Source organism: Zingiber officinale, chromosome 4A, assembly GCF_018446385.1.
Source record: "Zingiber officinale cultivar Zhangliang chromosome 4A, Zo_v1.1, whole genome shotgun sequence".
NCBI lineage: Eukaryota > Viridiplantae > Streptophyta > Magnoliopsida > Zingiberales > Zingiberaceae > Zingiber > Zingiber officinale.
Window position 1 is genome coordinate 22978963 of NC_055992.1, and position 21709 is coordinate 23000671.

The 21709-nt window shown below is 38.1% G+C and overlaps 1 protein-coding gene and 1 pseudogene across 1 annotated transcript; both read right to left on the reverse strand.

The window, feature by feature from the left end:
- Nucleotides 1-13967: 13967 nt before the first annotated feature.
- On the reverse strand, nt 13968-14466 carry LOC121972302 (annotated as a pseudogene).
- A 2438-nt stretch (nt 14467-16904) lies between these two features.
- Nucleotides 16905-18246, reverse strand: LOC121969706 (surfeit locus protein 6-like). Its single transcript, XM_042519935.1, has one exon. It carries the CDS (start codon nt 18220-18222, stop codon nt 17134-17136), a length of 1089 nt encoding a protein of 362 aa, XP_042375869.1. The 5' UTR covers nt 18223-18246; the 3' UTR covers nt 16905-17133.
- Nucleotides 18247-21709: the final 3463 nt, after the last annotated feature.

Here is a 21709-nt window from a genome sequence, read left to right on the forward strand (position 1 = left end):
ACTCTAGAGTCAAACCGACGACTATAAACCCCCCGGCCCGAAGACCGTCGAGCGGCGACGTTAAACTCTAGAGTCGGACCGACGACTATAAACCCCCGGCCTAAAGACCGCCGAGCGACGACTATAAAGCTGTGCCTTGGCATCACTTCAATCTGACATAGGCCCAATGGAAAATGGGTGGTCTGGTACTCGCTTGTCGAGCAGCAGCTCGAAGATCAAAAGGAGGTTCTCACGGATTTGACAGCGATCAAGGAAATAGATAGCTCGCTCGGATACACAACGATGGAACAAGCAAAACATGGGAAAGCCTAAATAAGTTCAATCATCAAAATAGGCCGAGCGGCGAGTACATGCAGTAAGATAGGTTGAACGACCAGTACATAATAGCAAGTTTACTCGAGATAATCAAAAATCTCATCAGGGATCGTTGTAAGAAGCTCGGCATGGCCACGGACCGGAATGGTGAAATCCGCGAGAAGACGACCCTTTGTCTTTAGATAATCAGTCGTGGCGGTGATGGCCAACTCGAACGCATGGATGAGCCGAGCGCAAGCTTTTTCAACAAATTTCTCCGAGCGGATGTAGTTCTGCTGCATGATAGTAAATCGACTCGGCTCGACCTCCTGATATTCTTGGAGGGCAGCTCGGGAAACCTCCAGTGCGTCTTGAAGGGTCTTCAGGTCAGCCTGAAGAGCGATCACCTCCGCCGAGCGACCAGCCTTCTCGGCTGTAAGTAGATAAATCAACTCCTTGACCTTTTGCTCGAGCGCTTGGGCTTCGACATTCTTTTCCTCCAGGTCGGTGACGGCCCTATTCTTCCTGGAGGGTAGCCAAGTCGATCTTTTTGTCATAAGTCTTCACTTGGGTCTTGAGCTGGTCCACCATAGCTTGCAGGCCCGAGGATTTGTGCTGCTCGGCCTCTAGCAGTTTGTTGGTCTTAGCCAGGTCGACCTTCAGTTCGGCATAAGAAGGGCCTTGAGGGGGAGCCCAACTAGAGACCTTGAGCTTTTTGAAATCCTCTTCAAGGAGAGCCAAGTGGTGGCATACCGCTATACTTTCCACCAAATACTACAACTAGGTCAAAAGGGAAATAGTCAGTGCCGAACGGAGAGGAAGAAATGAAGGCTTGTGATAAAAGTTACCCCGGTGGTTTGTTGCAGATAGCTGTTGCCGAGCAGCCCCGGGGGCATCAAAGCAACATGCACCCGGGCGTCCTCCTAGACCTTCGCCAGCGGTCCCCGGATGGTTATTTGGTGTTCGGGGATCATCAGCCGCTCGGGCGCCTACAGATATTCCTCCATCGGTAGGTGAAGGATGGCCTTGATTGTCCTACGTTCGCTCGGTGCAGACTGAGCAGACGCTGAAGGGGCGGAGGACTGGCCGACCGACTCAGAGTGAATAAGAGATCGCCTGATTACCCGTGGAGCTGGAGGGAGTGAGCCGAGAGGCTAAGCAGCGACGGGATCGGAAGGCCAATCTCCTTGAGATGAGGTTCGGTCAGAAGACAATGCCTCCACAGTCGCTGGAGCCAGTGAAGGAGGATCGTCCCTCTGCTCGGACACGTGAACGGCTGAGGTGGCCGAGCGGGTTGGTGTGCTTGTTCGGCGGCGTTTGCGTCCAACCAACGGGAGTTCATCATCGGAAGACTCGGCTTCCTCGGGTCGAGTGGCCGGTTGAGTACTCGATGGAGCGGTCTCTCCAGCTACATCAGTAGTGACCGTTCGAGTGGCAGACACATCGCCACCGTCTGCACCTCTTCGCTCTCGCCTTCATGAGAGCCGACCGGGGTGATGCCGAGTCTCTCTGCCTCCTACGTTGCAGTCGCCTCTATCTCGGCAGCCTTGCGTTTCAGCATGCCGAGCACCACCGATTTCATCATGGTCTCAGCTGCATGAAAGAGAAAAGAAATCAGTTAGACCCAAAGAAAAGGAGAGAAAGTTTTTTCTTACCAGGGTCGTTCGGAAGCCGCGTTCGGATCGGGCTTAAGCCGAATAAATACAGCATCCCTTTGGGCAGCAGCTTATGGATGTCCAGCTTCAGCCCGGCCAGCAGGTTAGCCGCGTGTAGAAAAGCGGGCTCGGTCCTATACCTTTTCAGGTCGGAGGGAGGCGGTAGCGAAGTTTGCCATTGGGTTCGGAAAGGTGGTGGCTCAGGGAAACTCAAAAAGAAAAAATAGTCCTTCCAGTGCTTGTTGGAGGTAGACATTTTATCAAAGAAAACCAAGCCGATCTGAGCTTGAAACAAGAAGGTGCCTAGCTCGGACTGCTTGGGATAATAAAAATAATGAAAAATCTGAGACTTAAGGGGGATGTTGTGCACTTGGAAGAGCACAACTACGTCGCACAACAGCCTGAAGGAGTTGGGCACGAGCTGGCCGAGCGGAATGCGAAAGTAGTTACACACTTCTAGGATGAATGGGTGGATTGGAAACCTAAGGCCAACTATGAATTGGTCGCGAAAGAAGGTAACAGTGCCGGCCGGCGGGTCATGAGGCTAGTCGGATGACTCGGCCAGGGTGAGTTTGTGGTCAGCAGGGCTGTTATATGCATTGATCAATTTAAAGGCATCTCCCGAGTCGAACCGACTCTCCATAGCTTGATACCAAAGGCCCGGAGAGGGGGCGGACGAACTGGCCATGATCGGAAAATGAAAACACAAAAGGTTCATCGAAAGGATTGATGGAAAGAGCAACGATAGAGGCGACGCCAAGGAAAGCAAACGCGAAAACAAGAGAGGATCAGAGAGCTTACAAAAGAAAACCTAGAGGAAGGTAGAAGATCGCCGGAGTGCTAGAGGCCAAGGAAGTCGAAGAAGCACGCGGAGGCAGTGACAATGGAATAGAAGTCGGCGCCGGTGCTTTATAAACATGGGGCTCGGTCAACCTTAGTCGTCTGATCCAGGTCATCGGGATCGAAGTTGGCATCTGACCGTTGAATTCAATCGCTGTCTGTCCCATCGGAGCTGACGCCCTCGTCGTACGATGACGGCGGTGGCGTCACATGGCGACAGGTTAGGGGCGGCATTTAATGAACGCCATTACGCAGGCGTGGGAGCGTGCTCTACCTTAATGGCAAGGATTTGCACGAATTCCGAGGAGATCCTGAAGACATCAGCATTAATCGTCCTCAGATCTGCAAGGCAATTAGCGGCAAGCAAAACTTTACAAGGCCTAGCAGGTAGGCCGCCAAGCGGTTTCCTGGCGCCCTCACAGTGCCCGAACAGAGAATCACTCACTTCAGTGGCCGAGTGGTCGATACACCACCAAACTAGCAGTCCAGTCAGTCGGACTTTCAGCCTCCTTCGACTAGACTTGAGGGGAAGGCACGTGATCCGGTGATGAAGAAGAGGGTCCGGCCGTACAGTGGTCAACAACACGTGGAAGTCAAAGTTAAGAGGGGCAGCCCAATGTTCTTGCCGAGCGAGGGAAGTCACCTCGCCGATCGGCCGTGATAGCGCCCCGGCCGGCGCGAAGACAGCTCGATCGCAGGGCAGGTTTCCGATGCTCAAGGGTTCTCGTATGAAAGAGTCGATTCGCCGAGCGGCATGCCCGCTCGGCCGAGCTACCTAACAACTAAGGTTGTATGCCCGCCCGAGTATGCGACCGAGCGGCTCACCCGCTCGGCCTAGTAACAGACGAGAGAGAAGAGGACAAAATTGACAGCTGGCGATATCCTTCTCAAGACATGTGCCGCCGACAGACAGCATGGTCAGCGACTAGACCGGGCAGAAGATCGTACGGTGGAAGTTTCCACTGTCATGTCGGAGATATGCTCGGATGGTTGCGGTATGGCGTCAGACACACTTTTTTGACACGCCCATTTTGAGATATACTTTGAGGAGCGTGCACGCCTTGGGAAGCGTGCACGCGCCCCCCCGGGATCCTATATAAGGATCCCTAGACTTCAACGGAGGTATACGCGATTCTTCACTGTAGCTTACAGTCTCGTTACTCTGCTTTATTCCGCCGGTGCCTGACTTGAGCGTCGGAGGGTCGTCGCCGGGAACCCCTTCCCGGCTCGGCTTTGTTGCAGGTTCATCGGAGGTCCACGTCATCTTGGAGGTCATCTGATGACAGCAGCGAGCGTCACATCCCCAGCGTCGGTCGACTCGACTCTCGGACAAGATCAGTAGCCTTACAAGATATATTTTCTTCGAAAAATATAACGTCTTTTACTGTCATCGATTGAAGACGATTACAAAAAAATTCTCCGATTTCTCTCCAATTGGAGTGAAACCCAGGGTCGCCAAAATCACAAATATCATCTTAACATTGTTGAAATTTAGATTGGATTCATTGGTGGTGTTGATATCCAATAGTTGGATCTAATTAATCAATTTGACGATGAGTCGACGACTTGATGGATTGGTGGTGTTGATATCAAATAGTTGGATCTAATTAATCAATTTGACGATGAGTCGACGACTTGAACTGTTGGAGTTCGGTATGACGACATTAACCTTGTCTCATCATATTCTCGACATACTCTTTTTGTATTGTCATTATCGATTTAATCTCTTCAATCAATAACACTACAAAAAAAAAGATAGCTTAGCGACCGAAATTTCGATCGCTATATTTTTACTCACTAAATTTTAGCGATAGAATTTAAATTTCACTGCTAATTTAGCATCCATGGTATAATTTTGTCGTCTAATCTTTTAAGGCATGGTTATCATATAAGATCATTTTATTCTTCCTTGTAAATAATTCTCTCATCACATAAGGTTCCCATTTAGATGCGATATGGGTGATAGTAACCTTATGATGTATATTTTCTTCATGTAATACAACGTCTTTTACCGTCATCAATTGAAGATAGTTGCAGAGAATTTTTTCGATTTCTCTCCGGTAGGAGTGAGACCCTGAATAACCAAAATCATTAATATCATTTTAAGATTGTTAAAATTTATGAATGGATTGTCGGTATTGATCTAACAATTGAGTCTGGTTAATCAACTCGGCAATGAGTCATCTACTTGAACCGGTAAGACACCCTTTCAGATAATGGACGTATCCTTCTTGGTATCGTCATTGCTGACTTAATCTCATCCGTTGTCAATTTATCCTTTCGGATATCAACATACTTTCTTTAGGCAAGCTTATCCATACATGACTAAGACTATTAAGGTCTGGGTGAAATTAGCCCTTCTTTCTTTAATGTTTGATTGTTCGAATTTAAATTAGATGGATCGACAGTGTTGATCCAATAGTCAGGTCCGATTTGTCAACTCAATGATAAGTCAATGACATTGACTCAAATTAGAAGAACTCAAATCAGTAGAGCTCGGTATGGTGACGATGAGGCGATAATCTCACCATATCTAAAAACTGTAGGCTCATGATCGATTTAGAAAAACTTATTTTAAAAATTCTACCTTTTTATTTTTGATTTCTATTAGTGAGTTTGGTAAAATTAGCATGGACAAGTTCAGAAGTGTATAAAAAATTTTTGATGTTGTTTTAAAGTAAATAAGAGGTGTTTACCTAGATATGACACCGTGTCAAAAGTAAAATAAATTAATTTTTTAAAATTGATAAGGGTTACAAGTCGAAAAAAAAATTTAGCACGAAAAAATTTGAAAGAGTAAAAGTAATATATTGGACAAAATTTCTTAACATTTAAATTGATCAGGCCAGAAAACATTAAATTTGAAATAATCAGTTTGATTTTATAATTTTTTTTATTGATCGTCAGAATAAACCGAAAAATTCTTGCGACATCTAAACCTTTTACTTTTATTAACATTTTTTATAATTTTTTTATTAAGGCTACAAATTTTAAAATAAAAATACTGGAAAAATTTAGGAGATCAATATAAAATAATAATGTAAATTTAAAATAAAATTGATGGCTCATGATCGATTTTGAAAAAATTATTTTAAAAATTCTACCTTTTTATTTTTGATTTCTATTAGTGAGTTTGGTAAAATTAGCATGGACAAGTTCAGAAGTGTATAAAAACTTTTGATGTTGTTTTAAAGTAAATAAGAGGTGTTTACCTAGATATGACACCGTGTCAAAAGTAAAATAAACTAATGTTTTAAAATTGATAAGGGTTACAAGTCGAAAAAAAAATTTAGCACGAAAAAATTTGAAAGAGTAAAAGTAATATATTGGACAAAATTTCTTAACATTTAAATTGATCAGGCCAGAAAACATTAAATTTGAAATAATCAGTTTGATTTTATAATTTTTTTTTATTGATCGTCAGAATAAATCGAAAAATTCTTACGACATCTAAACCTTTTACTTTTATTAACATTTTTTATAATTTTTTTATTAAGGCTACAAATTTTAAAATAAAAATACTGGAAAAATTTAGGACATCAATATAAAATAATAATGTAAATTTAAAATAAAATTGATTCAATAGTTTTAAATTTGTCCACCCTTAAAATTAAGTTTTCAATATAATTACGATTCATAATTTAGAGGGTGTTTGGCTGAGCTTATAAGCTCTCTAAAACAACTTATAAGTTATTTTGGAGCTTATAAGCTCTTCAAATTTGTTTGGTAAATTTTTTTTCAAACAACTTATAAGCTATCAAAATAAGCTATTTTGGAGCTTATAAGCTGTTTTTAAAAAAATATGTAAGACCCTACTTTTTTAAAAAATATCTTATTTTAATAATTTGTTTCTCTAAAATATCCTTATATAATTTCATAAATCTCCATTTTATCCTCCATAAATTTTTATAAGTCTAATATCTTTTTATCTCCGCCGACTTTTCTTCCAACGTTGTGTCATCTTCTCCGCCAACACCTCTTTCTAATTTTCTCTCCCTCAGTGCAGAAATTCGCTCAAAACCCTCTATTAATAAAAATCTCAAAACCCTCTATTAATAGTATTATATCCTTTTTGGTAATTTTATTAATTAAAAGATCTTATAATACCAAACACATCAATATCTTTAAGTTGATTGTAATAAGTTCACCCAAACACTTTAACAACTTATTTTTAAAATAAGATCTAATAACTTATAAGTTCCTAAAACAACTTATAAGTTGTACGAACTTATAAGTTGTTTTTAATAAGTTTAGCCAAACACCCTCTTAAAATTGTTACGATTCAGGTTACAACCGTTCAAAATTATTAATTATATTTTATTTTTTAAATATTTATAAATGTGAAAAAATGTTAACTTTAAAAAATAAAATCAATTAATTTACTTCCTTCTATATCAAAATTTTCTATTTCTTTTTAGAATTTATATTTTTATTCTTTTTAATTTTTGTCTAATATCAAATAATATTTTAGCTCCCTAAAAGTCACAGTCAAGAAAATATTATATTAAAGTCTAAACTATCTCATGCTTTGATATTAATAGTTTTTTTATTTAACATTAACATTATTATGTTTTAATATGATAAAATATATATAGTATAATTTTCTTTTATTAATTTTATATATTCGATGATAATCTTTCCACTATTTATATATATAATTTTATTATTAAATAAATTATATATTTTTTGATAAATTTATTATTAATTATATAATATAAGTCAAATAATCTAAACTCAATGTTAAATGAAAAAAAATATCAATAAATAACCTATTAAGAGTTAGTTAAAAGTAACTTTAACCGGTAAAATTATCTTGCATTTAAAAATTTCAAAGCAAATAAGTTAAAAAATTAATTTAAATAAATTGATAGAATATTAAAAATTTTAAAATAAATGAAGCAATTTATATTAAATAATATCATTAATATTATTAAAGATATTACAAGTATTATTAAATAAAGGATTGAAAAAAAAATTAAATTAAAAATTATTTTCAAAATAAATAATCGAGCGTTTAATCGATTTGAATTTGTTGACTTGTCGGTTCGCCTATTAAAAATGGGCTTGACCTTTAATCGATCTATCTCGATTAAAGGTTGGGCTCGTTGAACCGAATTAATGAGTAATCCATTCATTAATTAGATTCAAGTTTCAAGTCGATTCCGTTCGAAATATGTTGGTGGGCAGGTCTATAGAGTCACTTTTGTGAAAATTCATTAATGAAATTAAAATTTTATATATATATATATATATATATATATATATATATATATATATATATATATATATATATATATATATATATATATATATGAGTTTTGTTAAAATACGGACCTGGCCATGCGGATTCATCCGCGATCTATAAAATTTGATTTTTAAAATATTTTTTTATTTTTTAAATATAAGTTTTTCTTGTGTTTCTTCATTCTCGCCACTGCTCATCGTGCCTCCTCGCCCTCCGGCCATCTGCTCACCGCGCGCTCCTCGTGCGCCCGCCACCCACCCGCCCGCCGGCCATCTGCCCACCGCCGAGCTGAGAGGCAGTCTCGTCGGTGAGGGGATCTAGTCGCGCCGGATTCCTGCCACAATCGCGCTTGAATCCGGCCGCGATCTCGCCGGAATCTGGCGCGATTGCGTTCGGTCGTGACGCGTCCGGAATCCGGCCGTGATTGCGCTAGATTCCGGATATGATCGCGATCGGAATCTGGCGTGAACGCGTCCGGAATCTGGCGCGATCACGGCAGCGCCGGAATCCAGCCGCGATCGCATCGGATTCCGGTCGCGGCACGATCGCGGTCGGATTCTTTACGCATCATGACCGAACGCGATCGCGCCAGATTCCGACGAGATCGCGGCCGGATTTCGGCGCGACTAGATCCCCTCGCCACCAAAACTTCCTCTCAGCTCGGCGGTGGGCAGGCGGCAACGGCAGATGGCCAGCGGCGACGAGGCGCAGTGAGCGTGGCTTCGTTACAGCGTGAACGAAGAAGAGGAAAAAAAAATTAAGAGAAAATATTGTATTAAAAAAAATAATAATATGACATGACAGTTGGTCTGTAACAATCCGCAGGATAGAGTCCGTAGCATAACAATTATATATATATATATATATATATATATATAAAACACGGACACGAGCATGCGTACTCGTCCGCGACCCACAGCCATGTCATATTAATCTATTTTTTTAATACAATATTTTCTCTCTCGTATTTTTTTTCTTCTTCTTCTTCGTTCTCGCTGTAATGAAGCGGTGAGCCTCGTCGCCGCTGGCCACTTGCCTGTCCATCACCACTGACCACTGCCTCCGATCGCGGCCGGAGGCAGGCGGCCAGAATCCAGATGCGATCGCGCCAGAATCCGAATGCGATGGCGACGGAATCCTGACACGATCGCGCCAGAATCCGGACGCGATGGCGCCAGAATCGTGACGCGATGGCGCCGGAATCCGGTCGCGATGGCGTCGAAATACGGTCGCCTGCCCAACATGGCCACGATAGCGCTGTATCGCGGTTGGAATCGAGCTGAGAGAAGAAACCCAATCTAGCGCGATCGCAGCCGAATTCCGGACGCTATCCCCGACGGGTTCACCTCATGCGCTATAGTGTGGGTGGATCCAAGCGGCCCGAGGTCGCGCGGTGGACAGATGGCCGACGCCCGGCCGGGGTGGCGAACACGCGAGGAGGCGTGCGGTGAGTTGCTTCGGTTCGGCGAGAACGATGGGCAGGCGGCAGCAGCCGGAATCCATGCCGCGATCCCCGACGGGTTCACCCTCTGGGCTATAGTGTGGGTGGGTCCAGGCGGCGCCAGAGCCCGCCGACGGTGGACAGATGGCCGGTGGCCGGGCGGGTGGCGAACATGCGAGGAGGCACGCGGAGAGTTGCTTCAGTTCGGCGAGAACAAAGGAAAAAGAAAAAGATTTTATGGGAAAAAAAATGACGTGGCACATGGTCCGTACCATTCCGTAAATAAAAATACGTAGGTTAACATTTCTCATATATATAGGGGTGATATGTCGTGCGCAGCATATCACCCTTTTTCTATTTTTTTTATAATTTGAATTAAAAAAATCAAGATTTTCATATATAAATTCTTAATATATAAATATATCCCCTAAACACATTATAATATTTCATAAATATTTAATTTTTTTTTTTACTAAACATTATAATCTAATTAGGATACCGAAATCCTAGAAGTAAAATCTTAAAAAAAAAAATTAGTTTGAAAATTATAACTCAATTGGGATGCATGAACCTAAAATAAAATCTTAAAAATTATTTTAATTAGTTTTTTTAATTCAAAATTTAAAAAAAATAATAACAACAAATAGTAACATATGATATCTATTATTTCGATTTTGAATTTTAAAAAAATCAATATTTCCTTATATATAAATCCTTAATCCATAAATATATCCCCTAAACACATAACAACACTCTATAAATACTTAAATTTAATTCATTTTTAAATTTTCTTTTTACTAAATACTATAACCTAATTGGAAAATCTGAACTCTAGAGATAAAATCTTTAAAAAAAAAAGCTTACAAATTATAACCCAATTAGGAAGCATGAATAAAAAAATAAAAAAAAGGAAAAAGATGCTGATATCCTGTGCAACGCACCCAGTCACACAATTTAACTTGAATAATAATCACGATCAAATAAATCATAAAGTATATTTATTAATCATAGACTAAAACACTTTCATGAGGAGAGAAAAATTGAGAAAATAAAAATGAGAATCGGATTTTTTCAAAGAATTTTTTAACATATGATTGTTCCTCGTACACTTAAATATATTTTTATATAAACTTCAACCTTAAAGTATCAAAAAAAAAAAAGAAATACTAATCTATAAACTATAATTTTTATCTTGTAAAAAATAGAAAAAAATTCTAAAATAAAGAAAAAATTATTACCATACTTACCACCCTAAAAATTCTAAACACACTAAAAATTTAAAAATATAAAAAATAAAAATTATTAAAAATATCTAAAATACTAAAAATACCTTAAATACTAAAAAAATTAAAAATGACCAATAATCTATGAATCCTCTTGTATCAATGATCCCAGGTTGAAAAGAACTCATCTTCAAGTTCAGAATAGAATCAAATGATAGTCCAAAAATAAAATCATCTGATATCAAATCAGTAAAATCAACTAACATTTGCTAGTCTATCACCTCACTTTTATCCAACTTCAATCCCTCCTTTGTTGTAGACAAAAGGTTGAATTCCTTGAACTGACTAACAACATATTAATTAATCATGTCAACCATGAAAAGAACCTCATAGCATAATTTGTAGAATTAAAATCCTACGTAAAATTGATTTAGGATCAACATCGAATTTGTAGGGATCGTAAAATCGTACGATCCTACCAAAAACCCTTAAAATCTTATTATACATGATTAATAATTAGAAAAAATATTTAAAAAATTCATTTACATATAAATAGATAACTAATTTTATATATATATTTAAAAAATTGATTTACATATAAATAGATAACTATATATATATATATATATATATACATTTATTCTCAACACCTCATATTACATTACTACTTGTATAAATTTAAATTAACTAATAATTTAACTATCATTTTTGCACAGTAATAAAATTATATTTTCATATCATAAAAATGAAAGAATATAAAATTTTTATTAACACAATAATAATAATACATTCAACTTCAAAAATATTTTCTTATTTTATAAGATGATCCAATTTAAAGACTAACAAATCACCTAACATACATAACAGAAATTATTGAATCTTTTGATTCAAATATGAATGTTGGATATACTTTTCTAAAGACTGGTTGATATCACACAATACTAGACAATAGACATCCAAAAACTCATCATTTTAGGAAAAAAAAATGACAAAATATTATTGATAAAAAACTAACTCAAAAATAATTAAACATATGTTTAAATAATTTAAAACCCTAACAAGACGAAAATGAGATAATAAAAAAAGATAAAATCTTTTAGGCCTTTTAAAAGAATTTAAATGATTTTTTTTTTTCAAATAGGATGGTTAAGGATAAACTTTGAAATTTATTAAAGATCTCTAAACGAGATTTGATTTGATATATTATAAGCCCCGTAATTTAATCCGAATAAAAAATTATGACTTCTCAAAGCTTTCATCGTTCCGATTATGCTTTGATCATGTTACAATTCTACCGATTCTGTTCTGATCCTACCAATCTTGCTACAATCCTATTGTAAAAATCAATTCTACATAATTCTGGATCGATTTATACTTCTAGATCGTAAGATCGTACAATCATCAAGAATCACAATTTTACAGGCATGACTTCATAGCCTTTCTTCTAAAGTTTTTTTTTTTTTTTCCAGGAATGAAGATTCTCAACCACTTTTTTGAGAATAATGTTGTTAGCCTTATAAATAACCACCTCACCGACATGAATTCCCCTTCGACACCGTAGCAGCATCCTCAAAGTTATTCTTCACCGGTGCGTAAGCGAGCCATGGATCCATCACAGTGAAGCCAACCCTTGCTGATGGAGATAGAGACTTTGGATAATCTTGCATCATGCACTCCAATCAAATTGATGATTTGACGATGGGTTTTGCAAAATCCTTGTAATTTGGATTAACAAACTCTGAAATAGCATCTTCTGTTTTGTTAAGTTCCTCTATGTATGGCTCAAGTCTCAGAATAAGCTGATTTATGTTGCCTGAAAATGGAGAAAAACTTATCCCACAATTCAAAACTCCATCAGCATGCTCAGTTGCTCGAAGCAATGGATCCAGCTGGTTATATTCCACATTTATGAACTCCCATATTTCCACGTCACATGGTAGAGGCATTTCCACATCCTTTTGCTCCAACCATATTCAGATTTGCTCAAGCCGATTAAACCTCAGTGTCTCTTCTTGGGACACCAAAAGTGTTGGCTCATGATATATAAAGATGTAGAATTATCTTATTCAAAAATTTTATCCTAAAATTTAAATAGGATAGTTAAAAAAATCTTTATATTAACTATCCTATTCATTATCTAAATTTTACATTTATAAATACTACTTCTCTAAATTTAGAGAATGAATTACATTATCTAAATATTAGGGAGAGAAAAAAATAAAGAAACTGATATATGATGTAATGAAAAATAAATATCTAAATTTAATAAAATAATTTTTTTATCCTAAATTATATATTTTGAATAACAAAACTGATGTGGATGTTCTTAGCATATGGTCATTCTCTAAATACCAAATTCTCTAGAAACAGGACTAACCGTTTCTATTTGGTATTTCCTTCTTCTATCGGAAGAAGGAGCTTTCAAAGTTGAAAGAAAACTTAGGTGACGTTTGAGTTAGAGGTTTGGGAATGAGAGAATAGATTAATTCTCAAACCTTGTGTTTGGTTAATGGGAATGAAATCAAGATTTTGAAATGAAACCTAAAACTTGGATATGAATAAAACTCACCCCCTCCCTTGGATTTTGATGGAATGAGAATAAGAATTAAATTTTAAACAAAAATACCCTTAGTATATTTGTTCAATTTTTCTTTTATTTCACTCTCTCGTTCTCTCTAATCATACTTTCTCTTCTAAATCTCTCATTTTCTCTTGTCACACTTTTTCTCTCTTCATTTTTTTCAATCACTCTTTCTCTCTCAACACACTTTCTCTCTCATCATATTTTTTCTTTTCTCAATATCTCCTATCACGCTCTCTCTCCTCATTTTCTCTCATCACATTTTCCTTATCTTCATTCTTTTCCATCATACTTTCTCTCTCATCATTATCTCTCATCGTATGTTTATCTCACATTCAACTTTCTCTTCCATCTAATTTTTTCCCTTATTTTCCTCTAAGGGTAAAAGAAAATTTAGGTTCATTCTGATTGAAAATATTCAACTAACTAAATATTATTTTTAAGAATGATATTTAAACTCATACTCATTTTCATTTCATAATATTATGATATCCATTCTCATTCCGATTCCTAAGAGAGAACCAAATACCATCTTAGAGTCATTGAATCAAAGTTGAAAGAAAACTTAGAGTCCTTAATCAATGTTGTCAAGATCTACCTGACTGGAATTGCAAAGCATGGTTCTCTATAAGGGGATATAAATGTTGATGATGATGGTGGTGGTGATGGATTATTTTCAATTAACCACCTAAGCAAAAATATTATGATGAGGATCATAGTGCAGGGGTGTAACTATACCAAGTGGACCAAACCAGGCATTGAGAGAACGAAGTTCGCCGTCACCACCAACAAGGCAGTAGTCTGGAATCATTATGTCATCACGGAGCTCTGATGCTGAGGCCAGCACAATCATCGTCTACGACCACGTCCTCCACTCCCTTTTCCACCATGATCTTCTCCACAGCAACGTCAAGGTCGTGACGGAGGAGCAGGCCACCCATAATAAGACCCATGTCGAAAGCGCGGGCACAAAGGGCTTTCCATCAGTCGCCAGCATCAGCCCAGAGCTCCACCACATGGAAGAAGGCTATCACATAGGCATCTCGTCATGCAGGGACGACTTCATGCCATGGCCCTTAGTGGAGATGTTCCCGCACCATCTTCCGTGCCGCCTCTGCAGCCCGGAGGTCTCCACTGTCCGCCTTCTTTGCGTCGATCATTTGTAGGAACTCTTGATCCTTGCTCATACATCACTGAGAGAGGGTTCTTTCTTGTCTTCTTCCTCCTCCATTTTCCTCTTTGGGGATTGATTAAGGGCTTAGTGGAAAGCAGACAAAATCTCAGGATCAAAATCGAAGAAGGTGGATCAAATTCCTTCTCCAAATCATCTTTGAATCCGTTTAGATTATCTCGAACGTCGAAGCTATCGTTCTCCATAACAAGACCAATCGTCCCCCGAATAAAATTTGAGTGTAACCAAATGAAAAAAGTGATCTTGCATTTTTTTTCTTCTCCTCCCAATCTTGGATCTTGGTTTTACTTTGTCTGTGTCGTAAGCATCGCAAGTGCTCCCACCATACCGATGCTTGTCCCTTGAGTATGATGACAATCAACTTCACCTTCATATGTTCTAGTACTTATAGTAGAAGAATCGTTCCACTTTGTTAATCTAATCAATAACATTTTTTATTTGTGATGTACCATAAAATTCAGGTAGATCAACTTAAAATCTCCATGTCGGTCCTCTCAACCACATACCTCACGTTCTTCATGATTTCACGTCACCAAATGATTTGCCTTTGTAAATCTTTAATCCTCAACTATCTTTCATTGTGCTTAGCTTCCTCTATCAGAACCTACCTACCGCGACCACGACGTCCTCCCATGGGATCTGAAGCTTGGCTTCCTAAATCAAACACTACTAACTCTGCTACCAACTAACGCCGGGCAGAATAACGATTATCCTACGGACTAACTAAAGAAAGAAAATTAAGAAGAAAGCCAGAAGAAATAACCATCATCCTCTAGATTTTTCTAAAGAAAAGAAAATTTTATATAATAACAGAGGATTGCTCCTCATACAACTAAACATATGTTTATATAGATTAACACAAGAAAAGAAAGAAATACTAACATATGGATTACAATTCCTATAGAAAGAAAAGAAATTCTAAAATAAAAGAAAAATTATTAACAGACTGATAATCCTAAAAATTCTAAACGAACTCAAAATTTAAAAATATAAATAATAAGAATTACCAAAAATACTAAAAATACCTTAAATATTAAAAATATAAAAATTACCAATAATAATAATATATGGATCCTCCTACATCACTAATCCAGGTTGATATTCATGTAAATCTAGCATAACACTACCAATCAAAATTTTACACGTCTTAGCACTTTAGATCAAACTATTTGTAATCCTAAATGTTAAATCAAGCCATATCACAAAGGTCAAAATGGTTGCCTCAAATCAACCATGAATCCTACCTTATTTGTAATAATACCATTCAAATGAGGCTTATCAAATTAAATCCAACCAAAATTTGAAATCAACCGAGTGTGGAAAGCCTTTAAAAACATCATACTATAAAACTTTAGTTATTGGTCAACGAAGAGTTAAAAAGTTATAGATATGGTGAAGAACATAAAGATATTTGAACATAAACAGATACAAAGTAACAATCATTATATACAAGTGTCATGCTAACAACATGTTGTAATCAATTTGATTATACTAATCAAATCAAGAAAACTGATTCGAATGACAATTCTACTCTATCATCAAAGATACATTGTTTCCAAATAAATAAATAAGCTAGATCAAATTATAACAGGAATTTAAAAGAACATGATAATAAGAATTCACAGTAAATTCTTGAAACCCATAAAGCTATTGGAAAGAGAGTGCTTAGTAGATATGTTTATCATGCAACCAACATGGAAAATTTTCAAGGGATTAATGGAACAATAATTTCATGGTAGATTAACATGGCCATACTATCATACCCTTTTTAATATCTACAGCCATATAAACTCTCTTATTCATTTAGGTATTAGTTAATATAAAAGAAGTAGCAAAGCAACACTGCAGCATAATTCCCTAGGGAAAATTGCAACATAACTACAAACAGCGTGTTTCAAATAGGACTGAATTGGCCAATGCTGATTGATTAATCCAAAAAGAAAAGTTTAACCAATCTATTTAAATAAGTGGAGCAATTCCAAATGAATCAAATTTATCAGTCATTAACTGACAAGATTATCAGTTCAGTATCATTTCTATTTAAAAAAAGAATGCCAAGCTAATAGAGAAGGAATAGAGCTCCAATGGTAAACTGACCAGCCAATGATCCAACTCTATACAATCATCTAGAATGATAATCGTTTTAGAACAAAGAAGTTATTTTTTCTGAAAAGAAGCACATTACTTCTTATAACAGTTACAGCTAATGGTAAACCGACCAACCTATGATTCAATTCAATACAATCATCTGGAATGATAATCTTTTTAGAACAAAGAAGCTATTTTTATGAAAAGCAGTTTACTTCTTATAACAGTCACATTAATCTTTAGATTCTAAACATGGTTTTCCTATGAACTAAAGGACTATAGAACTGTGAACCTACAGCAGAATTTAGGAAACTTTCATGCATTTAAAGAAGAACAATAACTCTGTGAACAGTCAAAGTTGTATCATTAGCCCATTATTAACCAAAGAAAATTACAAATCCATGTAGTCAAATGATAATCACTCCAAGTTTGCATAAATATTGGACATCAACTAATAGAAAAGCAAGATTGCAAGATGTTTATAAGCTAGACAATACAAGAAGGGCCAAAGAGTAGTCCTCCAATACCTCCTCTTAAAACTCTAATTCGTGTAAAAGTTTCATTACCTAAGGGCTCATTCATTGATATATCCTTCCTTCCGTCCCTCAAAACCTGGGCGCATCAGTTTCTTCTCCCTCTTCTCGATACGCCTCATCTTTTTCTGGTGGATCCTCCCTTTGATATTTGTTGTCCTTGTCTTTTGCTTCTCTGCCATAGATTTTTCCGTGATCTTGATCCTCTCCTTCCACTTCTCTGCATGCTTCTGCTGCCTCTTCTTGCCCTTCTTTATGCTCTCTTTCAGCAGTTTTGGGTCATCATGTACCTTCATACCTGCAGCTCTGCTCACTGCTGACTTCCAAGAATGCTTTTTGGAGATCATTGCTCCCTTCTCAGGATCATTTTTAGCTTCCTCCAACTTCTTCGCCTTCTCCAGCTGATGCTTCTTAGAAAGCTTCCTCTTTTTGCTCCTAATATCATCCTCCCCGCTCAAATTGACCTTCCCAAATGAGATATCAGGAGCACCAACGCCTCCATCGCGGTTTGCCATCTTCCTTTTCTTCTTCTCTTGGCGAGGCTCGGTCGCCTCCTCCTTTCCTAGAGAAGTAGAAGCTTTTTCCTCCTCGCCCTTCTTTTTATTTTTCCTCTTCTTGTCTGCCTTATCCGGCCTCGGCTTGATCAGAAGCTGCGGCCGGGTGTTGCGACCAGACCGGAGATCGTCGATCCGCTTGTGAAGCCGCTGCCGGAGCTCCTCGTACGTAAGGGAAGGGGCCTCGGGGGTCACCGGCCGGGGGTTATCGACCTCGATTTCGCTCTCGCCACTTTCTTCATCGTCCTCATCCTCGCTAGTGTCTGCCGCCGCGTTCGCCGCTTCTATGTTCCTCTTCAGGTGATCGAGGGTGGTGGTGGACGACTTGGCGGGGTCGAAACGAGCGCGGCGAGACTTCTTAATGTTTTCCCTGGACTCTGCTTTGACGGCGGCCTTCTGGATCTTGGATAGGCCATAGAACCAGGGTCTGTCCTCGTTGAGGGGGAGGTAGTAGCGGGCAGGGATGAGCTCAACGAGATGATCGAAGAAGACTGAGTGGGATCGGATTAGGGATTTGAAGTCGACGTCGGCGGTGGTGGCGGGAGAATCTTTGCGTCGTCTGTCTTTTTTCGCCATGAGAAGAAGCGTTTGCGATGAAACAACAATGGAGTGCCTTTATGGATGCCCTACTGGGCTTTTTCTACACATGAAGAGGCATCTAGGCCCAATAATAGCCGCTAATTTGTTTCCTCGGTTTCTGTGTTTTTTTTTTCGGAAAAATATTCTTCTAATGTTTAGTTTTTTTTCTAATACAGCAAGTTCCTACTGGACTTTTAAAAATCCTATTATTTTACTCAAATCCAAAACCTTCGCTATTAGAATTGAAACTTGATTGATAATAATTCTTAATAGGATTGAAATCCTGAATCATATAAAATATACACAGTTGAGCTGTATCTATATGTTACATTTATCAAGTATGTCTTAACTTGTCAATTACAAATCTATATGACTTTTGATATATTCTTGTCGAGCCTTATATTCTCAACACTTGCCCTTCAAATCAGTTAACCTTGGCTGAGCTAAACAAGTCAACGAATTTGAGTTAATTCAACCCACTAATCATTATGATAAATTATAGATGTTTTGACACAAGCACACAGCTGAGCTATACCGACTTATATAAAAACTCTAACTATCATCATAGTTATTAGTGGAGGGCTTTTAACAAATCTTGACTTTAATATATTTAAGAGATTTTATAATTATTAAAATATCTCACCATTAATTAACTTCTTATGCATTCACACAATCTCATTACGGGATTGTAGTGCTTCCAAGGCTTTATCGATCCAAGAGACTAGAACCTAATGGATCGTATCAAGTTCATGATCTAGTGTGCTTGGATATCATTAGAGGAGTCACGCGTTGGACTTTTATCTGTATGCGATATCATTCACGCCTATCAAGGGCTTGAGGTATAGTTTTTATGTTATTATGTGTAAAATTATATGTACCATGAAAGATCCATGATTCATTATATGTCTTTCGTTGCGCTGTGATCCCAACAGTGGTATCAGAGCCAATTCGTAGTTGTATCATATAGTATAAAGCTGATTCTTCAAAATTTATTTGAGGAATCAGTGTTTCGAGAGATTTCAAAGAAATCTTAATTTCGTTATTTCAAGTTATATGCCGTAATATTTCATGATAGAAATGAATTTTGTCTAAAATTCTGTGAAATAATACATGTTATAATTTAGATATAAATTCCTTGTGGCATAAGTAGATTTACATGTTAAAATCTCTGAGACATATAAGACTACGAGGATTAATGGAGATAAATCTCGTAATAAGATTGTGTAAATGCACAAGAAGTTAATTATGGTGAGACATTTTAATAATTATAAAATCTCTTAAATATATTAAAGTCAAGATTTGTTAAAAGCCCTCCACTAATAACTATGATGATAGTTAGAGTTTTTATATAAGTCGGTACAGCTCAGCTGTGGGTTTGTGTCAAAATAACTATAATTTATCATAATTATTAGTGGGTCGACGTAACTTAAATTCGTTGACTTGTTTATCTCAGCTAAGGTTAACTAATTTGAGGAGCAAGTGTTAAGAATATAAGAGGCTCGACAAGAATATATCGAAAGTCACATAAATTTGTGATTGATAAGTTAAGGCCTACTTGATGAATGTAGCATGTGGGTACAACTCAACTGTGTGCATTCTATATGATTCAGGATTTCGGTCCTATTAGGAATTGTTACCAACCAATTCCTGATTCTAACAGTTAAGGCTGTTGGACTTGAATAAAATAATAGGAGTTATAAAAGACCTTTATTAAATATATTCCATACATATTAAAACTTTACTTTAAATTTTAGATGACAAACACAAGTGCCTTATCATTGTGAAGCATTCTTGAGAAAGAGAATATCCTCCTTGGTTCTAACTACCTGGATTGGTATAGGAAACTGAAAATCATCTTAAGACACGAGAGAAAAATTTACATGCTTGAGATGAACCACTGAAAGAGCCTACATCCGATGCTTCAGAGGAAGATCAGTCATATTATTCTCAGTATATGGAAGATGCACTGGATGTGTAATGCATCATGTTGTCTTCTATGTCTCCCGAGTTGCAAAGACAACATGAGAACATGAGTGATAGGGAGATTGATCAGCACTTGTGTGAGCTCTTCCAAGAGAATGCGAGAGTAGAGAGGTATGAACCTCTCGAGCACTATTTCGTACCATGCTAGAGGAAGGCAACCAAGTTGGGTTTCATGTACTCAAGATGATCGGGTACATAGAGAGGCTCAAGAGCTTAGGTTCCAAGTTGGACTAGGACTTGGCTGTTGACCTAATCTTGTCATCGCTACCTCTATCATTTTCTAAGTTCGTGTTGAATTTCAACATGAATAGCATTGACAAGAGTTTGATTGATCTGATGGTAATGCTGAAAATTGATGAGAAGGATATGAAGGTATATCCTTCACTGTATGCAATGATGGTCAGAAAGACCAACAAGCACCCTAGCACCAGGAAGTTTAATCCCAAGGCTATGTTGGATCACGACGGCCGGCTAGAAGGGGGGTTGAATAGCCTGTAAACACAAAAGGAAAACCTTTCTCGAACTTTCTTAAACTAACACTTGCATAAATTAAGAAAGCAATAAATTAAAACTGAAAAGATGAGGTACACTAGATTTACTTGGTTACAATCGGGGAGGTTGTTAATCCAAGGAAGATGTCACACTAGAATATCTCCTTCAGGCGAAGAAGCCTCTTACAACAATGAAAGCGCAAAATGAAAGAATCTAAACTCTAAAAGAAGCACACAAGTGTTGGAATTATAATTTTTGAGTTGATTTAAAGCTTCTAGACCAAGGTTGTATTTATAGCCTTGGTTTAAGCGCCTCGAAGGGGTTCCGGGCGACCTGAGGGATAAAACTTTATCCCCCAACATTCAGATCATGATTGACGCGATCTGGTCAAAAAGGCAACTCCGAGCGCCCGGAAGGGTTCTGGGCGCCCTAGCTGGGAAAGTCAACCCTATTGAATTTTTTCAACCCGGGTCTTCTGCTCCGGCTCCGTTCGCCTCAGTCCAAGTCTTCCGACTGCTTGGGTGATCTCTACCATCCGGAATAGGGCTTACCCGAACCCAACTTCCGGTCTTCTTGAGCAGGCTTCCACTCGGACTTCTCGTCCCTCGGAATCGCCGCATGCTTCCTTCTCGTCCGCCAGCGTACTCATCCGTAGTCTTCGTTCTTCGGTCGCACCCCGTGCCGACCTTCTCGCTAGCTACGCCTCTTGCTCCTCGAGCAGTCTTCCGCTCCGACTTCTCATCCCTCGGAACTACCACACGCTTCCTTCTCATCCGCCGGTGTACTATTCCGCAGGGCTTCGTCCCTCGGATGCACTGCGTGCCATCCTTCTCGCTAGCTGCGTCTTCCGCTCGACTACCTATGCTCCTAAACTCCTGCACACTTAGACACAAAGTTAAAAACACACAGGACCTAACTTAACTTGTTGATCACACCAAAACAACCTTGGGGTTCCAACAATCTTTCCCTTTTTGATGTTAGCAACCCAAGTTAAGCTAGGGTAAAAATA

Bases quoted from the DNA above. Each gene is read 5' to 3' on its own strand.
- LOC121969706 (XM_042519935.1), bottom strand. From the start codon at position 18,222: ATGGCGAAAAAAGACAGACGACGCAAAGATTCTCCCGCCACCACCGCC.